Source organism: Ipomoea triloba, chromosome 8 (assembly GCF_003576645.1).
Source record: "Ipomoea triloba cultivar NCNSP0323 chromosome 8, ASM357664v1".
NCBI classification, from domain to species: Eukaryota; Viridiplantae; Streptophyta; class Magnoliopsida; order Solanales; family Convolvulaceae; genus Ipomoea; species Ipomoea triloba.
Window position 1 is genome coordinate 8365119 of NC_044923.1, and position 20196 is coordinate 8385314.

The 20196-nt window shown below is 35.6% G+C and overlaps 2 protein-coding genes across 2 annotated transcripts; both read left to right on the plus strand.

The window, feature by feature from the left end:
* Positions 1 to 3959: 3959 nt before the first annotated feature.
* Positions 3960 to 7467, plus strand: LOC116028093 (lipid transfer-like protein VAS). Its single transcript, XM_031269891.1, has 3 exons — positions 3960 to 4349; positions 4738 to 4791; positions 7096 to 7467. Exons 1-3 carry the CDS (start codon positions 4037 to 4039, stop codon positions 7176 to 7178), a joined length of 450 nt encoding a protein of 149 aa, XP_031125751.1. The 5' UTR covers positions 3960 to 4036; the 3' UTR covers positions 7179 to 7467.
* A 5624-nt stretch (positions 7468 to 13091) lies between these two features.
* On the plus strand, positions 13092 to 18389 carry LOC116027883 (FAM10 family protein At4g22670). The gene is made up of 11 exons (XM_031269650.1): positions 13092 to 13331; positions 13499 to 13550; positions 13859 to 14020; positions 14115 to 14202; positions 14288 to 14368; positions 14481 to 14545; positions 14985 to 15125; positions 15301 to 15417; positions 15502 to 15777; positions 16588 to 16645; positions 18053 to 18389. The coding sequence occupies exons 1-11, from the start codon at positions 13222 to 13224 to the stop codon at positions 18148 to 18150; spliced, it is 1248 nt and encodes a 415-aa protein (XP_031125510.1). The 5' UTR covers positions 13092 to 13221; the 3' UTR covers positions 18151 to 18389.
* Positions 18390 to 20196: the final 1807 nt, after the last annotated feature.

The window sequence follows — 20196 nt, forward strand, 5'->3', positions numbered from 1 at the left end:
TGGATTCACCAGAAACCACCTAACCTTTGACTGAATTTTAATCCATCCCCAACAAATTTTTATTCCTAAGGATAATTTTCTTGGATATGTTTATGGTTACAAAAGAATAATAAAATATATAGTAAACGACTGCGGTCAATGTAAGGTTTCCTTTCAGTTTGACGTAGGTGGGAACAGAAGTTGGACACATCAAAATTAACTTCTTCTTTTTTTTCTTTTTTTCTTTTTTTTGTCTCTCACACATATAAGTCACACTCATGTTAGACTTTATTACGAATCTTAATTCATGAAACGAGTCAAATATATGAAAGTTACTTGTTACTTATTATAAATTTGAAATAAATAAACTCCTACTTATAATAGATTTTGTAATATTTATGTGTAATTTATTCTATCTAAGGTAAAAAATGATTGTTACTAATGATAAATATTATAATACTTATTGATGGCAACATATATGGGACCCTGAGGGGTTCATTTTATATTGGAAAAGTATTGACTCAAGTGGGGGTGGTAAAGGAAGGAGGTTGACCCAAGTCTTGTTAGGCCAGCAGGGGTGGTGTGGCCCCGAGCACGGCAACGGCGCCCCCACTTGAAAAGGGGGGGGGGGGGACGTAGTATTGAAGGCGTGGGTGTACATGCGATAGTGAAGGGGTGGTGATTGGTCCCTGGCAGCTAGCGCATGGCTAGTGAGGTTAGCCCATCGGACCCCCCCAGGATGTGGCGTGCCTAGCAGGGTCCAAGCCTCCACTGGAGCACCAACGGTGTCCTCACTGGCGGGGCTGATAGTTTAGGCTGGTGTAGATTCATAGTCATGACATGAAGGAAAAATATTTGCATTTGTTAAAAATATAATCATTTTGAAACACAATATCTACTTAGTTTTATGCGAGATAATAATCTTTATTATTATAAAAATAAAAATTTTATCTTTTAATAATTATAAGATTTAGAGTTAATTCCACCAGAGGTCCATTGTCTTTAGTGACAATTTTAAATTTAGTCTCAGACTATCGTTTTTGTCATTTAACATTTCAAACTATTATTTTTGACATTTTTAGTCATTCTCATGACTTTTCATATTTTTAGTAAGGGAATTTCTATCTCTTCATATTTTTCTTTTGTTATTTTCTTTTTTCCCAGTTTAATTGGTTTAGGACTTTACTAAAAACCGGTTGAAAAATATGGTTACTAAAAATCAGATATTACCTAAAGTCCTAAACCAATTAAATCGGTTGAAACTGGAAAAATAAAAAAAAATATGAAAAACATGAAAAGACAAAAATACCCTTACTAAAAATAGGAAAAGTCATGAAAATGACTAAAAGTGTCCAAAAAATAATAGTCTGGGATGTTAAATGGCAAAACGATAATCTGGGACTAAATTTGGAATTGTCACCAAAGACAAGGGATCTCTGGTGGAATTAACTCTAAGATTTATGTACTTTTAAAAAAAAAATCATTTCAATAATGTAATTTTATTATCTTTTTTTTTTGTTTATTGGATTTTTTCAATTGCACATTGTGTGTGTCAATGTGTTGGAGTGTGTTCAAATTAAAACAACATCGTTCTGTAAAAAGTGAGGACTAATCTCAACCTCTCATCATAAGGGTTCATCAATCGTTGAAATAATAATAATAATAATAATAATAATAATAATAATAATAATAATAATAATAATATTATTATTATTATTATTATTATTATTATATAGTTAATTTTATAAGTATTGTAAACTTTTAAATTTGCAATACTTATAAAACTAACCTGTCATTTTTCTCCTTATTTTTCATCAACCCTCAACTGTTGATATACTCAAATTAATGGATCAGATCCGTCCATACTTTTTACTTGAGAGTCATTTCTCATCTAAACTCTCCCGTGTATGTGTGTGTGTTTGAAAGGGATCTCCTTGTTAAAAAGTGAGAATTGATCTAATCCATCAATTTGAATAGATCAACAGTTGAGGATTGTTGAAAAATAATAGGAAAAGTGTGGGAAATTTTTTTAAAAAAATATTGTAAATATTTATATATTTATAGTAGAATAATAAAAATATATTTAGGTTTTATACTTTTATAATGTTATACACACAGGGGGCATGCTCAAGTGAGACTCGCGAGTAGGGGAGAACTAAGAACCAATCATATTAGTTGATTTGGAAAGATTAAAGACTCTAAAACAAAAAATATACAGTGACATTTTGGTAATAATTATCTCAAATTTTGATTACACTCTATATACTATTACGTGCATTCTTTAATATCTACCAGTGTAATTTCTAAAATACATTTTACATATCAATAAACGTCTTTGTAGTTTTAATAAAATGCAATTTTAGAGTTGTGGGTCATAATTCATAAGTGCACTTATCATAAAATAGACGTGATAGTGTTACAAAGTGTACGTTTACACATGTGCATTGCATTTCAGCATGTATTATTATTTGAATAGTTTCTTAACATTAGATAGTAATATTGTATATTTTACACGCATTATTATGTGTACAAAAGCTTGTAAACTAAATAAATGCAATTCACTTACCTAAAATGATACTCCATATTAACACAAAGAGTCGACAGTTGCCGTTACTAAGGCTCGAACGTACTCCCATCATCCATGTGGGAGTATAAATCGGGACACTGGGTGCCACTAGACCATTAGTCTATAATTTATTAAGCACCCGCATTTATAATTTAACAAGTCAAACCACTGAAACGGGTTAAATGCGTTAAAACAAAAAATCGATAATTAACCCCTACATACTATCTGCTGAAAATTTAATATTGACGATCAAAAGGCAACAAGTATTCGGCAAGAATAGAAAAATGTGTTTTTTGTCCGTACGAGTTCTGATCAGTAGATCGTATTTGAAAGAAGAGATAAAGGTTTAAAACTTGAAAGCACTAATATGAGTATTACGTTTAAAATAGACATATCTCTTTTGCGCATCAACATTTGATCTTGTCTGGTGAGCCATTAAATTATTGGTGATTTATATTTCCTCATATGTTCATACTAAAGTGTAGAATTTTTGAAATTGGGAATTCCATCTCTTAGAAGAAGAAAAATATGTTTGACCATGTGTTTAATTTTCTACGGTAAACGGATGAAGGCAGAGAAAGTGTGAAGGTGTGAATTGTGCATATCGTAATTTTAGCTTTTCTGAGCCATTGTGTGCTCCCCTGTATTAAATCTCAGTTTTCATATTTGATAGCATACCATGTTTGAATATAATGTTTTCACATGTGGTCTTCCTCCTTCACTACACATTTCTCTTGCCCGCCATTTATTGTTTTTTCTTGATTTGGCGGTGCCTCCTCGTCGTGTATGATCTGCGCAGTGGGGACCGCGTGTCCGCGTTGATTAGCTTACTGAACTAAACGCACTCATGCCACGTTTTAATGTTAGCAAAAATAATAGAATTCGATCGATAGATAGTATTTGAAAAAAAAAAGATTAAAATTTGAAATTCAGCAATGACAATGTGCTAATTATGTTGAAATTGTACAGATTCTTTGTGTATATTTTTTGTGCGCAACAGCATTTGACATCGTATTACTTAAATTATGTTACTTAAAATCACTACTATGTAATAGAGTGGTGTTTGGCTCTTAGAGATCGGGTTTTTGAAGTTGACAGAACCGTGAAGATGGACAAATTATTTTTTTAAATACTACTGACTCTATTATAATACGACATTGTTCATAATTACTTTTTCAATCTATTAAAGCACAAAGAGATAAATGAGCAATTTAGTGTCACTGGATCATAAAGTCATTGACATGGATAGGAGATTAGTCTAGCTTAAAAAAAAAAAGGTGATGCAACCTCTATGTTTAACGTGATGTCAAATCAACCGATTATCAAATAATTATTGATTTAACTTGATTACTAAAAGTCTCAATTAAATTCTATAATTAGTACATAGTGAAAATAAAACGGTTTATATAGCCATCCAGCCATAAGTCTCACAAGCCCATACGCAGCCCATTCCGAGAAGAGAGAATCTTTTAGTTTCTTCTACGCTTAACAATGGCTTCCACCAAAGTGCTCGCGACGGCGATCGCGGCGCTAGCGGCGGTGCTAATGTTGACGGCCACCGCCACGGCCCAGTCCACCTCCTGCGTTAACAACCTCATCCCCTGCGCTGCGTTCCTCAACTCCACCAAACCGCCCGCCTCCTGCTGCGACCCGCTCAAAGAGACCGTGACTAAAGAGCTCAGTTGCCTCTGCAACCTCTATAAGAACCCGAAAGTGTTGAATTCCCTCGGAGTCAACATCACTCAGGCCCTCGAGCTTCCCAAGCACTGCGGTATAAGCAACGACGTTAGCGCCTGTAACAAAGGTAACACTAACACTAACGGAAATTTATTCACTCCCAATTTTCATTCGTCTCAGGATAATTCTTCAGATTTACTCGCCCAGATTGTTTGTATCTGCCTCTTCGGTTACTTGATTTTTACGATCCCTGGCCCTGTGTGTTTAATTTTAGTCGGATTTTCTGTGATCCAGACTTAAAAGTAAAGTAAATGTTAGGTACACCATCGTTTTCTGTGTTTTTTTTTTTTTAAATTAACTTTGTGCAATAAAGATTTGCAAGATTTTTACATGATTTTGAACTTCTGTTTTCTGATCATATATATACTAATGGTGATTGGAGTTTTTTCTTTAATTTTTGTTGAATTTAATTGGAGTTAAGTTGTTTGCTTACGAAATTAAAATGTCTGGTACAGCTTCGAGTCCAACCGCCGCTACTACCACTCCTCCATCAGTGCCGCCGCCTCCAAGTAATTTCCTTTTTCTCTGACTTTTTTGGCTTCCCCTTTTGCCCCGCTATTTACCGCCCGTGGGAAATGAATTCTGGAAAATATTTTCTGAAAAATGAGTCATTTTCAGAAAAACAGTTTCATTTCCGGTGTTTGGATGTATTACGGAAAACTGTCTTTGTGTGTTTTGTTCATTTTCTGGAAAAAATGGATAGAATTGTATAATTAAACATTGTAATTATTTTATTTAAAATATAAAAAATTATAATAATACTGTATTAAAATAATATTATTTATTAAAAAATAGAATTTATAAAAAAAAAAAACAAAGCTTCCCCACCTCCATTGTCCATGGTCATGGGTGATATGGTTTGATTTTGGTCAAGAACATGCAAAATGGTCATTTTGGCGATTCTGAAAAATGACTCACGGAAGTCATTTTCCAGAGGAACTGATTTTCCATTGAGAAAAATGAACAGATTTTCCTTAATCGATGGAAAAATATTTTCCGTTGACCACATTTTCCGAACGTTGCCAAACACCAAAAACTCGAAAAATATTTTCCGGAAGCGATTTCATGGGTTGCCAAACACACCCTAAGTAAAATTTGGAAATCTGCATAGTATAACTGCAATTTATTCTCTTTGACTGTTGATAATGTCTGACAACTTTACCTGCAACCGGAGCTAGATGATATTGACATTTTAACTGACAAGTAATCCTTTTGTCATTAAATGTTTTTTTTTTTTTTTTTTTTGCAAAGTTTTGCCATTAAATGTTAGTCATTATTTGTTGAGTTTTCTTAATGGTTGGTAGCATAACCTGTAATGATTACTTGTGGGTTTCAACTGTAATTTGCTGTCAGGGGCCTAATTTGTGATATATATATATATATATATATATATATATATATATATATGAGAGATAGAGGGGGAGGGCTCAGGGAATTCAAATAAGAACATGTTTCCAAGTAAAATTAGGATTGATCAAAGGGTTAAAGTTAGTTTTATAAATACTGCGAATTTGAAAGTTTGAAATAATTATAAAATTGAACTGTTACTAAAACCCGCCTAAAACCCATCCTCATTTTTTACCGAAGAGATTATATATATATATATATATATATATATATATATATATATATAGAGTGTAGACATATTGTGGTTGACTGACTTGACTCAGTCTAGGCCTCTGGGGTGAGTCCAATTGTTCTATCCTGTGGTGCCACCAAAATTGACAACATACCTGATATTTGTTGACTTGGTATAATGTTGGAGAAGAAAAACGTTTTGTGTGATGTGGATTGGATGTCTAATTGGCAAAATAAGAATTTGGGTACTATGTATATTATAATAATTGTATAGTGTGTACTTGTGACTTTTCACAAGGAATTGTGTCTTATGTACAGTCTACAGTCTGCCCTTATTTGCTTAGGATTTACTTTGTTCTGATTTGATGATTAATCAAATTATTGTTGTTTGGAGGTAGAAGATATTCACCAAATAAAAAACGAACAAAAAAAAAATCATAAGTAATAACTATATTATTCCTCTTTAATATTCTTTCTTCTTTATCTCTTTCTGTGCATTTGTAGTGTGCCAAAATTTTCCAATTTTCCATCTCTTTATTATTCCTCTTTAATATTCTTTCTTCTTTATCTCTTTCTGTGCATTTGTAGTGTGCCAAAATTTTCCAATTTTCCATCTCCATTTTACTGAATCGAGAACTTTCCATTTGGAATCTTCTGAAAAAAAATAGTAAGAAATCAGCTATTGAAAACAGGGTGAACACATAGTACTCAGACTATTTCATGAACCAGAATATTGTACTATTTTACAGTAACACAGTTTCTGCCATGGTTTGGGATACTTGTCTTGCAATTTTGGGGAACAATTCTAAATTTACTAAGGAAAAGAGAAGCAGATTTGGTATCATGAATCTAATTCCGAGTCTTAAACACATATAGCCTTTTTGAAACAAAATAGACAGCACTCAAAGTATTGAATTTCCCTGATTAGGCTAACATTTAACTTAAGATTCTGAGTTTTTTTCCTATGCAAGCAACATGAGGGGTGTATGCTATAATTAGTGTTTACTTCTTGTGTATATCCTTGTCGTCTTCTCTGTTATAATTCCAATCCTCTTTCAACTTTATTCCTTGGTTTGTATGAACTTATTCCCTGAAACTCTCCCTAGTTTGTGTTTGCTCCCAACTTCCCAAATGAAATGACCTTATCAAACAAATGGATAATGTGCAACTCTCCAATTAAGTAGTATGAAGGCTGCATTGCTGATGCCATATTGTTGCGACGCAAATTTTTGCAGCTACACCAAGTGGAGTAAGCAGGTTTGCATGGGCTGAAGTTTCCAGCTTGCTATTGCTGGGGGCGTCTTTAATGCTGTGGTAGATTTAGATTTGGAGTTTTGCTGTTTGAACTGTTGCAGGTTTTCATGGAGGTGTTTCTGAGCAGCAGTTAGACCTGAGAGTGTTGTTTGCAGAACAGTGCACTGTTGTACTTGTGAATTCTGATATGAATTTGGCATATATATAGACATAATATCCTGTGATTATTGAAATATTCTTTTAGCTGAAAATAAAGCTTAAGAAATATGGAGGGACGATATTCCTGCAGTCATGTCAAGTTTATAACTTCAAAATTTTTCCCATTCACTATTTGGAAATGTCTGTTGAATCGATGAGTTTGATGAGTTTGAAGTGTATTATGTAGTAAAGAAATGGAACAGATACTACATTGTAACAGAGTCAATAGTACTAAAAAAAAATGTAGTAAAGAAATGAAATTAATTAACTAGGGCCTAACTAAATCCAATTGATTAAGGATGATTGATGTAATGATAATAATGATTGGGAGGCAAAGTTGTCTTGTATTGTATTGCTTATCTAATGAGAGTACATGAGATGTATTAATGAAGACAAATCCGTCTTAAATGAGGACAAAGATATTGCTTTTATAGTTGGCCTCTCCTTGTAGGTACCCAGATGATCGGTGTTTTCCGCTCGAGGCGGGAGGTTGCGGTGTCCCGTTTAACTGTGTCTTACTCGCCTCGACTGGAGCCGTGAAGGGTGCCTCACAACTTGATCGCATGTTCTCGGGTTGTCCAACTCTGAAGATGACCTTGAGGCCTTGCAGCCTCGAGGTCAAGGTCGACTTTGGGGCCCACAAGGCCGACCATGGAGTCAGCTTAACCTAGGTCAAGTTTATCTTGGCCTCCATTGGGTCGGTTCTTCTTAGCATTCTTCTATATTGGTTTGTTCGATACCCATTCTTTATATAGCCATCACTAGCCCCTCATTCTCCGAGTTACGAGTTAGCGACAAAGAGTAATTTCTTGTGTCGCCATCTATGTTGACCCCGCTGTGCCATTTTTTGGGCGACCACAGAAACTATTTGTGCTACCTAATCGCGTCCCACTCGGGTCCTGTCTACCCGAGTTTTTCCTACGCGAGATTCCTTAGTTTAGAGCTCGAGTGTGTTTGGAATATAGCTTGCTTTTGACTCTTCTCTATATCTTGTTTTGGATTTTTCCCCTATAAAGAACTAGGGAGCCTGAGCCTCATAGAAGAGGTTGGGCGGATGGAGATGGATAGCGTCACTGACCTCTCCCATGTTTTCCTACTTGTGTGAGTGACAGTTTCTTCCTACCTTGATGATGATCTCTCCGCCTCCACTAGAGCACATTCACATCAACGAAGATGAGATTAGCCTTGCATAGATGATTGAGGAGGAGCACATCGAGTCGAGGCTGATCTCCCCTATTTTGCTCACACTCTTTGCTTGCTTGTGTTCTTACCACCCATACAGTGGCTGACTTCAGTGCTTGTGTTATCCATCGAGGTCTCATTTAGGCTCCTATGAAGTTGGCTCATATGTTGTGGGTCAGCCTTAGGCCCTCAGCAAGGTTTGCCACTACCCGATTTGGCCCCATGCTCAGTTTGGTGAAGCCATTGCCCTCCTTTGGTCATGAGCTTTTAACTTAGGCATACCCTTGGGTTGTGGTCGAGGCCTCTCTTGCCCATCGACATCATCTAGTTAGCCTCGAGGGAGGCAGGGTTTCTCCTTCCCTAGGTGTTTATGCCACGACCTCAAATTTTTGCTTTTATTTTGCTACTAGCTCCCTTGTTGACACACTACATAATGCTTCTTTTCCTTATGACCAATCATCCTCTTTCATCCGCCTTTCTCATTTTTGTTCGTGATTGTTTCCTTGTGATTGGCCCGTGTATCTCGGGCTTGGTTTATCGCCTCCCTGGTTGAGCCCACTTCTCGATTGTCTTGGTGGTTGATATTAATGGTTGACCTCCACAACCGGCACCGTGGTGGTTGTTGCGCATTGTTGGGGTCAGTTCTCGCTCGGTTCTACCTTGAGCCTCGAGGTTGCCTGCATTTGACTTGGCTTTAGACTACTTAGTCAAGCTCATGTGGGAGGGCCTCGATTGCCCTCAGCACAAGAATGCTTCATCGTGAGCTTGACCGACCCCAAGTGAGGATGCTGGCAGCTCACACATTCCACTCTAGATGTGGTTTTGTCAAGCTTCAAGAAAGTATTTGACCGGAAGCCCTAGAAGTCTAACCCAAACGACCATTTTTCCACTTTGGCCAATTTTGAATAAAAGTCCCACTGCCAACATTGTGTAATGATGTAGTGATCAAACAGTTTACAAGGATCGTCCAATAAAACATGTTTACACTTGTTTGACATATTCAAAATGAACCACATAATAACTATTTCCCAACTCAATTAATTCCATTCTACTAGATATATTCCACATTCTCAAAACTCTCCGATGAAATAAAGTAAAAGCCATAGGTTTACCAATGTATTTCACAATTAGAGCGTTTCTCCAAGTGGCTACCAATTCCTTGCGTAAAGCTTTGGGAAGATTGACCACCGGAATACCATCGACGACGTCTGCCAAACCCTCCACACCGTCGGATTCAACTTCAATATCCTCGAGCATCCATTCCCTGTTTTTCTCCATGTCTATCTATTCATTAACAAAATTCGGAGAAGCTGTCGCAGCTTCCACAAATGACCTCTTATGGCCTCTATACTTCTTGAACACTCTTCCACCTTCATCGGGTCCTTCCTCTGTTGCCGGGAGGCACGTGGCGTGGCTCACTGGTCGCCGTCTGCATGAGAACGGCAAGTACGAGAACACCGGATCGCAAAAAATTTTCCTTGCAAGTCAAGGTCTTGAGAGGAAATTTTTATAAATGACATCATAAAAGTTTGTATTATGATGACATATCATACATGTGAAAAGTGATAGAGTTAATTATGAATTTAATCTTCTAATTATTACTCATTTTTAATTTTAGTCAATTACTTTTAAAACTATCAAATTTTAAAATATGAATCATTTTAAATTGTAATATTTTCCGGATGTGATTTGTGAATTGTAATATAGGGATGGTTATAGTGCGGTAGGAGTCTTAGGTGCACTCATGTGGTTCAATCTTATCATTAAATGAGCTTAGATCAATGATCGAAAATTAATAAAAATAGAAAAAGAAAATACGTTGATTGTTGATTTTATCAACCAAGGAATAGTTGAACGGCAGGCCAACATTACCAGAATTCATTTTGAGTTTAAGAATTTAATGAAGCAATGTTTCGGCTACTCTTATATTATGAATTGCTTAACTTTTTTCAATGTTCAATACCCTTATTTATACAAGGGGGGCTAATCTTTACATAGTAACCCTAAACTACTATAAATGTGCGTGATTTCTTTCTTTATTACATTTGGTCTAGCTTCCTAAAACATCATGATCTACTTTCCCTTTCTCGTCCACAAAATTCGCGCCTGATCCCTTTGCGTTAGGAAGTTTTCTAATCCACTCTGATGGTCCATCCGACCAAACTCTCTCGCTAGGTTCGGCAGGGACGAGCTTCAGCTTATTCCCTTACGCGCCTTCTCCCTCTGGCATGGCTTGGACTCGGTTAGTCGAGTCCGACTCCTTCCAATTGACTTCCTTGGCTCAATACTTACTGTATTTCTTGAGATTCTCACTCAATTGCAACGAAACATCCTGATTTACTTCGCCGACGAACCATAAAACGACTGTTCGGCCCCACCTTTCGACCGAATTCTTCCCCTTCTCTTTTTGTGTAATCTCTTCCATTCATTCACCCCTAAAGCCGACCGACCTCCGATCAATCGACCCACTCGTCGCCCAAACTGGCCCTTCCTTTAATCGGTCTTCCTTAAATCTACTTATGCCTCCTTAAGTTGTCTTAGGTCGGTCACCTTCTTCTACCAAGTGTTTGACTTCCTATCACCCATCTGTGGTAATTTTAGATTTTCTGCAAATGGATAGTGCATTTAGATATGCTTGATGGTGTTTTGAGTCTAAATGCACCGTCAAGCATTTCTATATACACCACATACCCACACTTAGTGTACCATAGACTTGTAGCACTTTGTGGTGCTCCATAGACCACTCTTAAGTGCACCACAAAATTAAACTTGGCTAACTCAGTACAAGCAACGTCAAGTTAATGATGAGTTACAATACGGCTTACTGCTTCAAGCTTGGCCACCAGGATCTTTAGCTTTTTATTAGACTGTTGAGATCTCAGACATAAGCAGTAACAGTTTCATCATCCATATCTAGCATAGGAGATCCAGTAGATGGAAGTACTGGTTTAACATCCTTCACCTATTTCCCTCCAAGGAGACTTTCATCAACTTCATAAATTGGTGTGGAGTGAATGATCTCATGTCTTAGAGGTATCAAACCCTGTGTAGTTAGAAACTATTTATTGCGTCATTTTTTTTTTCACACGCTAAAAACAAAGCCTTAATTCTTATTATAACCGCATTAATTTCCCCTTAAATTATAACGATTCACACAAGGAAAAATTTAAAATCAATTACAATTAAAAATGATTTAAATTATAAAAATCTAATTTTGATAGCTTTAAAAGTCAATGATTAAGAATAAAAATGAGTAATAGTCATAACACAAAATTTAAAACTATATAAACCATACTAGAAAAATACAAGTCTCAATCAAAATAGTATTTAGAAAAATGTTTCAAATTAACCACTGAACTAGGCAAATTATGCCGTGGACCCAGGTCCACCTTGCGGTCCAATACAACGCCGTTTTACTTTTTTTTTTAAAAAAAAAAAAAATTACTAAACATATAGCTCTGAAATGTGTGAATGTGGAGGTTTTAAATTGTGAATATGGAGTATAGAATTTGTGAATGTAGAGTAATGTGTGAATCTCTAGTAGAGTTAACAGAGTTATAGCAGCCCTGAAATGTGTGAATGTGAAGGTTTCAAATTGTGAATATGGAGTATAGAATTTGTGAAGGTAGAGTTATGAATGTGTGAATCTGTAGTAGAGTTAACAGAGTTCTAGCAACTTGTAGTCCTGTGATGTGTGAATGCAGAATTCCCAAGTTGTGAACATGGAGTATAGGACCTGTGAATATAGAGTTTTGAATGTGTGAATGCATAACAGTGGTAATATAGTTACTAAACATATAGCCATGTATTGTATGAATGTGGAGTTTTCAAATTGTGAATATGGAGTATAGGGTATATGAATGTAGAGTCTGTGTTCTGTTGCGATGAGGAGCCGTTAACGCTGTTAATATTTTTTAATTTTTTTTTAAATTGTGAAACGACGTCGTATTGGACCCAGGTCCACCTTGCAAGGTGGACCTGGGTCCACGGCATAACAACTCACTGAACTACATAGAGTAATGCTATACACCCATAATTTGTTTTCCGTACATTTTTCCCTCTTGAATAACATCATTTGATTGATTTAAATTTTTTCTTTTTTTATTTTTAAAAATAGTGATTTGTTAGCATATTCAAGGGCACCCAATGATTAGGGGCCGAGGGCAAATTTAGGAAGAGTAAGAAGCATTTCCCTTCACAAAAAAATATAATTAAACCATCCAATAAAAAGTGTAATTTTAAATTTACTTAATTTAAATTATTAAAATAAATTTAAAAATAATACATTTTTAATATGATGACCGCTACGTTAGCGTTGACATGTCAAATTTAGTCAAATTCTTTTAAATAGTTAACGAACTTAATTATATTTTTAAAATTAAATGATATACTTTCGTATAATTCAGTAACTAATTTAAACATTTTTCATTGTATTTACCATAAATTCTACTTGTCTACTATCGAAGTGGATGTTACGTGAACCGGAACATTTTATTCAGGTCCGGTGAATAGTATTGAACCGGTCCGAGTCATGATTGATGATTCCAGATACTTCAGAAGTTACTAGAAGCGTGGTACAGTAGAAACCGCCGAAGAGACCCTGGGGTTTTTACATCCCCTTCTCCGCCTCACTAGTCACTACCTAGTGCTATAGTAACGAACCATAACACCGCATCGCAAACTCCATTCATCACTCGGGAAAAAAGATCTTTTCTTCTCCCTCAGACATGGACGCCGCTAAGCTGAATCAATTGAAGCAATTCGTTGAACAGTGCAAGTCCGACCCTTCTATTCTCTCCGATCCTTCCCTCGCCTTCTTCCGCGACTACATCGAGAGGTATGTGTATACACATGTTGTACGTGCGTGCGTGCGTTTATGGACGCCCTGGATTTCGGAAACCTTAGAAATTTGTTTCTGTTGTTTTATGATTTTGGTGATTTAGAGTTTGATTTTTGTCTTTGTTGTGGTTGTAATTGGATTTTTATTTACTTTTTGTTGTTCAGTATTGGCGGAAAGCTTCCTCCGTCTGCTTACAAGCCGGGAGAGTATAAAGCGGTATGGATTCTGAACTTGTTTCTTTTTTGTTGATTTTTGAAATTAATCTTCTTCCATTTGATTTCTGGAAAAGTGAATGTTATTTACCTGCGGTGAATTAGGGTTTCGAGTGTCTAGATATCTATAGTTTCGTCTAAAATGGATATAGTGAAGATGCGGAAACCTTTTGTTCCATAAAACAGGAAATGGAGCTTATTTAACATTATTGGTTCACTGTGGGACTATTAGATTTGAGCTCGCAATGTATGATAAAAATTGATGTTTGATACTCTGTAGTACTATGTCTTGTGGAAAATTTGTGTGAACAGAAGTCTCATGTGGTAGAAGAAAGTGATGAGGAAATGGGTGACTCCGGGAGTGAGGCTCATCCAACAGGAACTACTGAAGAAGAGGAGCCTGAGATAATAGAATCTGATGTTGAGCTTGATGAGAGTGGCGTTGTGGAGTCTGACAATGATCCTCCACAGCAGGTCTGGTACATTATGATGTGATGTTTCAGCTTTTAACTTCTAATTTTGGCTCCTGTTGTTTTGTTAATGTTATGATCATTTTCAACTGTGTTAGATGGGAGATCCTTCAGTGGAGGTTACAGAGGAAAATCGTGACTCTTCTCAAGAGGCAAAAGCTCAGGCCATGGAAGCACTTTCTGAAGGTGCTATTGCTTGCAGCTGTATGCACAAATTTGTATCTAAAGATATACAATAAGCTAACATGTCTACACTTTTTGTTTCAATCAGGTAAGTTTGATGAAGCAATTGATAATCTCACGAAAGCAATAGTACTCAACCCTACGTCTGCTATTATGTATGCTACTAGAGGTAAAGACTGTATTATGTTTTTCTTGTATTAATGATTCTAATATTTATATAATGGTATTGAATCACATTTCCCAAGCAATCATGTAATCTCTTTATGTTTGATGTTTTACAGCCAGTGTGTATATCAAAATGAAAAAGCCCAATGCTGCCATCCGAGATGCAAGTGCAGCTTTAGAGGTTGGCATTTTAGTAACTTTTTTGGTGTTTATTGAAATTATGGAGATTTGTATTTGGGACATCTTATGGAGATTTTCTAAGAACCATCCTGTAATTGTCTATGCTCATATTGGATGTTTATGTGTCAATGTATTCATGTATGAATATGGACATGCTATGTTTGTGCATGATGTATTGTTGAAATGCCGTCTCTCCATGGCTGGTCAGGGGTTTCCTAAGAATTGTTCCCCACAACATTGTTTGTACTCTCCCACTTTCCTTTTTTTTTTTTTTTGTTTTTTTTTGTTTTTTGTTTTTTGTTTTTTGTTTTTATAACTAGCAAGAGCCTGGTGTGAACTATATCTTCTAAAAATTTCATTACTGAAAGGATGTATTACTGTTAAAAAGTGACAGCTGTCATGATTTTCTTTGTAAAATAAATTTCATTTTGCTGCTACAGATTAATCCTGATTCTGCCAAAGGGTATAAATCACGTGGTATTGCACGAGCTATGTTAGGACAATGGGAAGAGGCTGCAAAAGATCTCCACACAGCTTCAAAGCTGGACTATGATGAAGAGATAAGTTCTGTACTTAAAAAGGTTAGCATGCTATATTCCAGTTCACTAACTGACGTCTGCCTTTGACAGTGATGCGACTTCACTGTAGTTCAATGACTTCTACATTCTTCTTTAACGTTGGGGCTGATCTAAACTTTTGTATTACAGATATGATTGTCACTAGTCATGAGTGAATTAAATTTATCTATGGTTGCAGGTTGAACCCAATGCACACAAAATTGAAGAGCACCGAAGGAAGTATGATAGGCTGCGTAAAGAAAGAGAAGATAGAAAAAATGAGCGTGAGAGGCAACGTAGAAAAGCCGAGGCTCAGGTAAACCATTATTACTTGCATTTTTAGAAGTGAAGATCTCATCCTTGGTTCCATGGCTAGTGATATCCATTGTGCATATCGCAGGCTGCTTATGAAAGAGCAAAGAAACAAGAGCAGTCCTCATCAAGTAGGAGAAGTGGTGGCATGCCAGGAGGGTTTCCTGCTGGTATGGGTGGTGGCATGCCAGGTGGTTTCCCTGCTGGTATGGGTGGTGGCATGCCAGGTGGTTTCCCTGCTGGTATGGGTGGTGGGATGCCTGGTGGCTTCCCTGCTGGTATGGGTGGTGGGATGCCTGGTGGAATGCCAGGAGGCATGCCTGGAGGGATGCCAGGAAATATTGATTACAGCAAAATACTCAATGTAAGCAACTATATATTCTGATAACAAACTATCTCATCCAAGTTCTATGGTTCTGTGTTTGCCCAAAGTTTGTAGAGAACATATTTGATGCCCCATCGGTGTTTGACTGGCGGTTAAGAAAATCGCCCGACTTAATTAAAAAATAAGTCCAATACTGACCATGTCTTTTTTTTTTTTTTTTTGGGTACAAATAGTACGCCATAATAATCAATAAGTTATTGTAATTAATTAAGCTAAATAAATAAATAATTGTTATTTATTATAAGAAACTACTAAACTTAAATTTAGGAAAAACATAGCAACCGGTTTGTGAAGTCGGTTCTGCTATTGTATACATTGTCACAGGAGGTAAATTACTAAAGAAATTCCACCAAACAGTTGCAGAAAATACAAAGGTACCAAAAATTATAACTATGTATCCATAGTTATCTTTACTTCTATTCATTTTTTATTTTCCCACCCTCCAAACTTCAACTCTGATCCATTGATCAAACATTATTTCAAAATGTTAAACAATCCAAATTGTCATATGAGATGTGTTTCACTGTCTTTAACAGATGAATGTAAATTTGTGATGGTAATACCTTAATCATTGATATGATTAGTAGCAATTTGGCGTTGGTGTATAAGTGCTATACTCCAATAGTGCATCAAGTATTTACTCAATTTGTTATAGAGTTATGCTTGATATTGAACTTTTTTCTTCACAACTTTCCCTGCTTTATGCTGGTTTGCATGGCTATTTAAGAGTTTCACCTAGCAATTGTGATTGATGTCATCTGACTCATCATCTAATGTTGAATTGAACAGGACCCTGAACTAATGGCTGCTTTTAAAGATCCAGAAGTTATGACTGCTCTTCAAGATGGTAATTTGTTTGGTCCTAATATAATGCAGTTCATTTTTTTGGATGCATGTACACATTAATTGGTTACTAAGTTTCCATTTTAAAAACTGGCTTCGCTGAATAGTTTTTGCCTGAGAATTTGAATTTTTTGCTGTTAAATTACACAGTCCAATACTTTTTTTCCCCTGCTATATTGTAGCTTGGTTGATGTGTTAAGCTGGAATGATATCTTGTGTGTGTGTGTGGTTGAAATGGGTAAGTAGATTTAGGGTGTGTTTGGTTCATGGGTTTACACACCAGGAATATGGGAATCAAAATCATAGTTATTGTTTGGTTGACAATTTTTTAAAACACAACTATGAGATTTGATTACCGCTTCTATTAAAAACTCCATTCCCTAATTAAAAATAGGTATTGCCCTCCTCATTTGTCACCTGCTGATCTGTCGCCTCCTCACTACATCCCTCAGATTTTTGTTTTGATTTTTTGTTCATACTGATGCTTTGGATGTCATTATATGAGGATGAATTGCCTTGATTTTTTGTTTTTGTATTTTTAAAACCTTTATTCCCATTATAGGGTCATACATAACCAAACATCAATATTGGTAATCATTCCAATTCCACCATACTACCAAACATGCAAAATACTTTTGCCAAAACCCATTACCATTATCAAGCATTTGGTTCCCATCCTAATTCCGATTCCCATGTGTGAACCAAGCACACCCTTAATCTACTCCGTATTTTTACAGTGCCAAGTCATGAAGTTTCATAGATATGTAGGGATGTATTATCCTACTTAGTGGGATTTTCCAGGAAGTGTGGCTTCATGGTGTGAGATATTGGTCTATTCGGCTATTCCTACTTAGCGGTATCAAATTTCAAGATTATCTGAATTGATTGATTAATGAATGGATGTTCCTAACAAAATAAAAAATTGAATGGATAGCTTAGTCTAAAAGACGAGGTGGTACATGTTAAGCTGTATATATCTAGGCTAGATGATGCAATAATTAATTGTGTATGTTTGATTTGTACAAAACTTTATCATGATACAATGTGCTTGACATGAATTTTAAAGTTGAAATACCAAAGGAAGGATAGACATGGGGAAATATAATATCAATGTGCATGGGCATTTTTTTGTCTCTTAATGCAGGCTGATTATGCTCATATTTATGACTCCTAAGTGCCTTCTGTTGCTTCTGCTTTACAGTATTATTTTTTCATTTGCTATTTGCCTTTTGTTTACTGGTGAAACTGTGATTTGTTCCCTCTGAGATTACTTGCCCATTTTGAACTGTAAACTTGTAACGTAATCATTGTGATTCATGCATCTATACTTGCCCATTCACGTTCTAGAGGGGATTAAGTTGTGTTGCTGATGACACCAGATTAATATGGAACTCCTTAAATATTTTTGCAGTGATGAAGAACCCTGCTAATCTAGCCAAGCACCAATCAAATCCCAAGTTGGCTCCGGTCATTGCAAAAATGATGAGCAAGTTTGGTGGACAAAACTAACCAAAGTAACAACAGTATATGGGTTTGAATGTTTTTATTCTGGTACAGTTTGGTTGGGCTTTGTTGCATTCTATGTTTTTTGATCTACTTTATTAAAACATGCACTGATTTCTTATGAACATACAACTTTTATTTCATCCTGAAGGTTTTCCGCAGTTTGATGTTTTAAAATATTTTTGTGCAACTATGATGGACATTGTCAGCATATATTTCCTTAAGATTACTTTTGGTTTCCTTTATTTGGTTTGATTCCATGTTTTAATACTCAGTAAGATGTCTACAATCTATGGAACGTTTGTCATGTCCTCATGAAAGTGCACTCTTTTGGAGGACTCTTTCTATTTTGAAAGTGTAAAGTCATCTTCATATTCTCAATTTTGTACTAGTGCCTCTTTCTATTCCCGGACTCAAGTCTTTTGGAGGACTGCCAAAGGGCATTCGTTGGCTAATGATCGTTGCTATTATAGGTTTTAATTGACTTAGGCTAGATGGCGGACCCATAACATCATCTGAGAAGGGCGAAATTTAAATGATGTTAGACATGTCAATGAAAAAATATCACACTCATAATAAGGTTCAAATACAAAATTATATATTACAATAGATTGTTTTTGATAGACTACATAATAGTTAATTAGGAGCGGGATAAAAAATATACTTGAATGGGGTGAAAATGTAAAATTTTAAAACACTTTGAAATGATATAAAATTATTTATGACAAAATACGAACATAATTAATTAGATAAAATAATTTGAATATAAAAGACACTATATTCATAAATACTTTTTAGTTTTTCTAAATTAGTTCGAATACAAATTATACGATGAAGTATAATATCAACTTGTATAGTACACTAATTAAATGATTCATAAAAAGTGGATTAAAAGAGCATTTGTAACCCCTCGCCTATTCCGATAAGTTTAGAGTTCGAAAAATATTTTTAAGCTACGATATTTACGAGATGATCTCTCGTTACTTCAAGATGATTTTTTTTTTTGTAAGGAAAGTTATTAATAAGTTACGATTTACGTACCGGTCTCGAACCGTAAAGATTTTTAAGAATATATATACGGTTTGAATTTTCCTAGAGATTAGAGTATTAAGTATGATATGATTAAGCCTAAACTTCTAGTTAGTTCAAGTGAGAATTTAAATCGGACTGTAAGGGGTAAAATTGTTACGGACGTTGTACCTATATTTCGCGAGATACCGAAAAATTCTCAATTTTAGTGATTATAGACGGGATTATTTTTAGGATAATTTTGGTGTTAGGATTTTCCCGAATTAAGCTATAATCCTCCGAACTTTCATCTGATTTAAACCCAAACTGGCAAAATAAATTAAGATCTTCAAGGAGGCACCATAGGGAGTTGACATGTGGCACTCAAAATCCCCACTTGGATTGGATCATTAATGGCATGTCATATAGGTATGGGAATGTTGCACTTGTTACTTAATTCTCAAGCCAAACTCACATCATCTCTCTCTCATCTCTCCCATTCCCTCTCCCATTTTCGAAAATACGAAGGAAAGAAAGAAGAAGGAAAATCTTAGTCTTCTAACTTTGTGATCCAAGAACTCCCTAGCTATCTCTTCAACTCAAAGTGCTCTATTGTAGGTAAGAACTTTGGTTTGTTCGGTTAAATCCCTCCTAGAACTTAAGCTTAAACTTAAGGTTCATGAAAATATTGTTGTTATGGTGATTTTGTTTAGGATCTTCGGTGAAAAGTTTGAAGGAGAAGATCACCATCTTTCTACGGTTCAAAAAAAATCTTCTTGGGAGGTAAGGAATCCCTTAAGTTGGTTTAGTCACTTGAAGGTGAACAAATGCTAGTAAATTATGTGACTAGGAATTTTATGCGAAAATTATGTGTTAAGTTTGTGGATCTACTAGTTGACTCAAGAAACCACACTTTGGATTTTTGGTAATTTTTGTATACATGTTCATAACTAATTTATGCATGTATATGTTGTATTTATGCCCATATAGGCTTATACTTGTGAAAATAGTGAAAGGAAATCAGGATAGATTCTGGCAGTAACT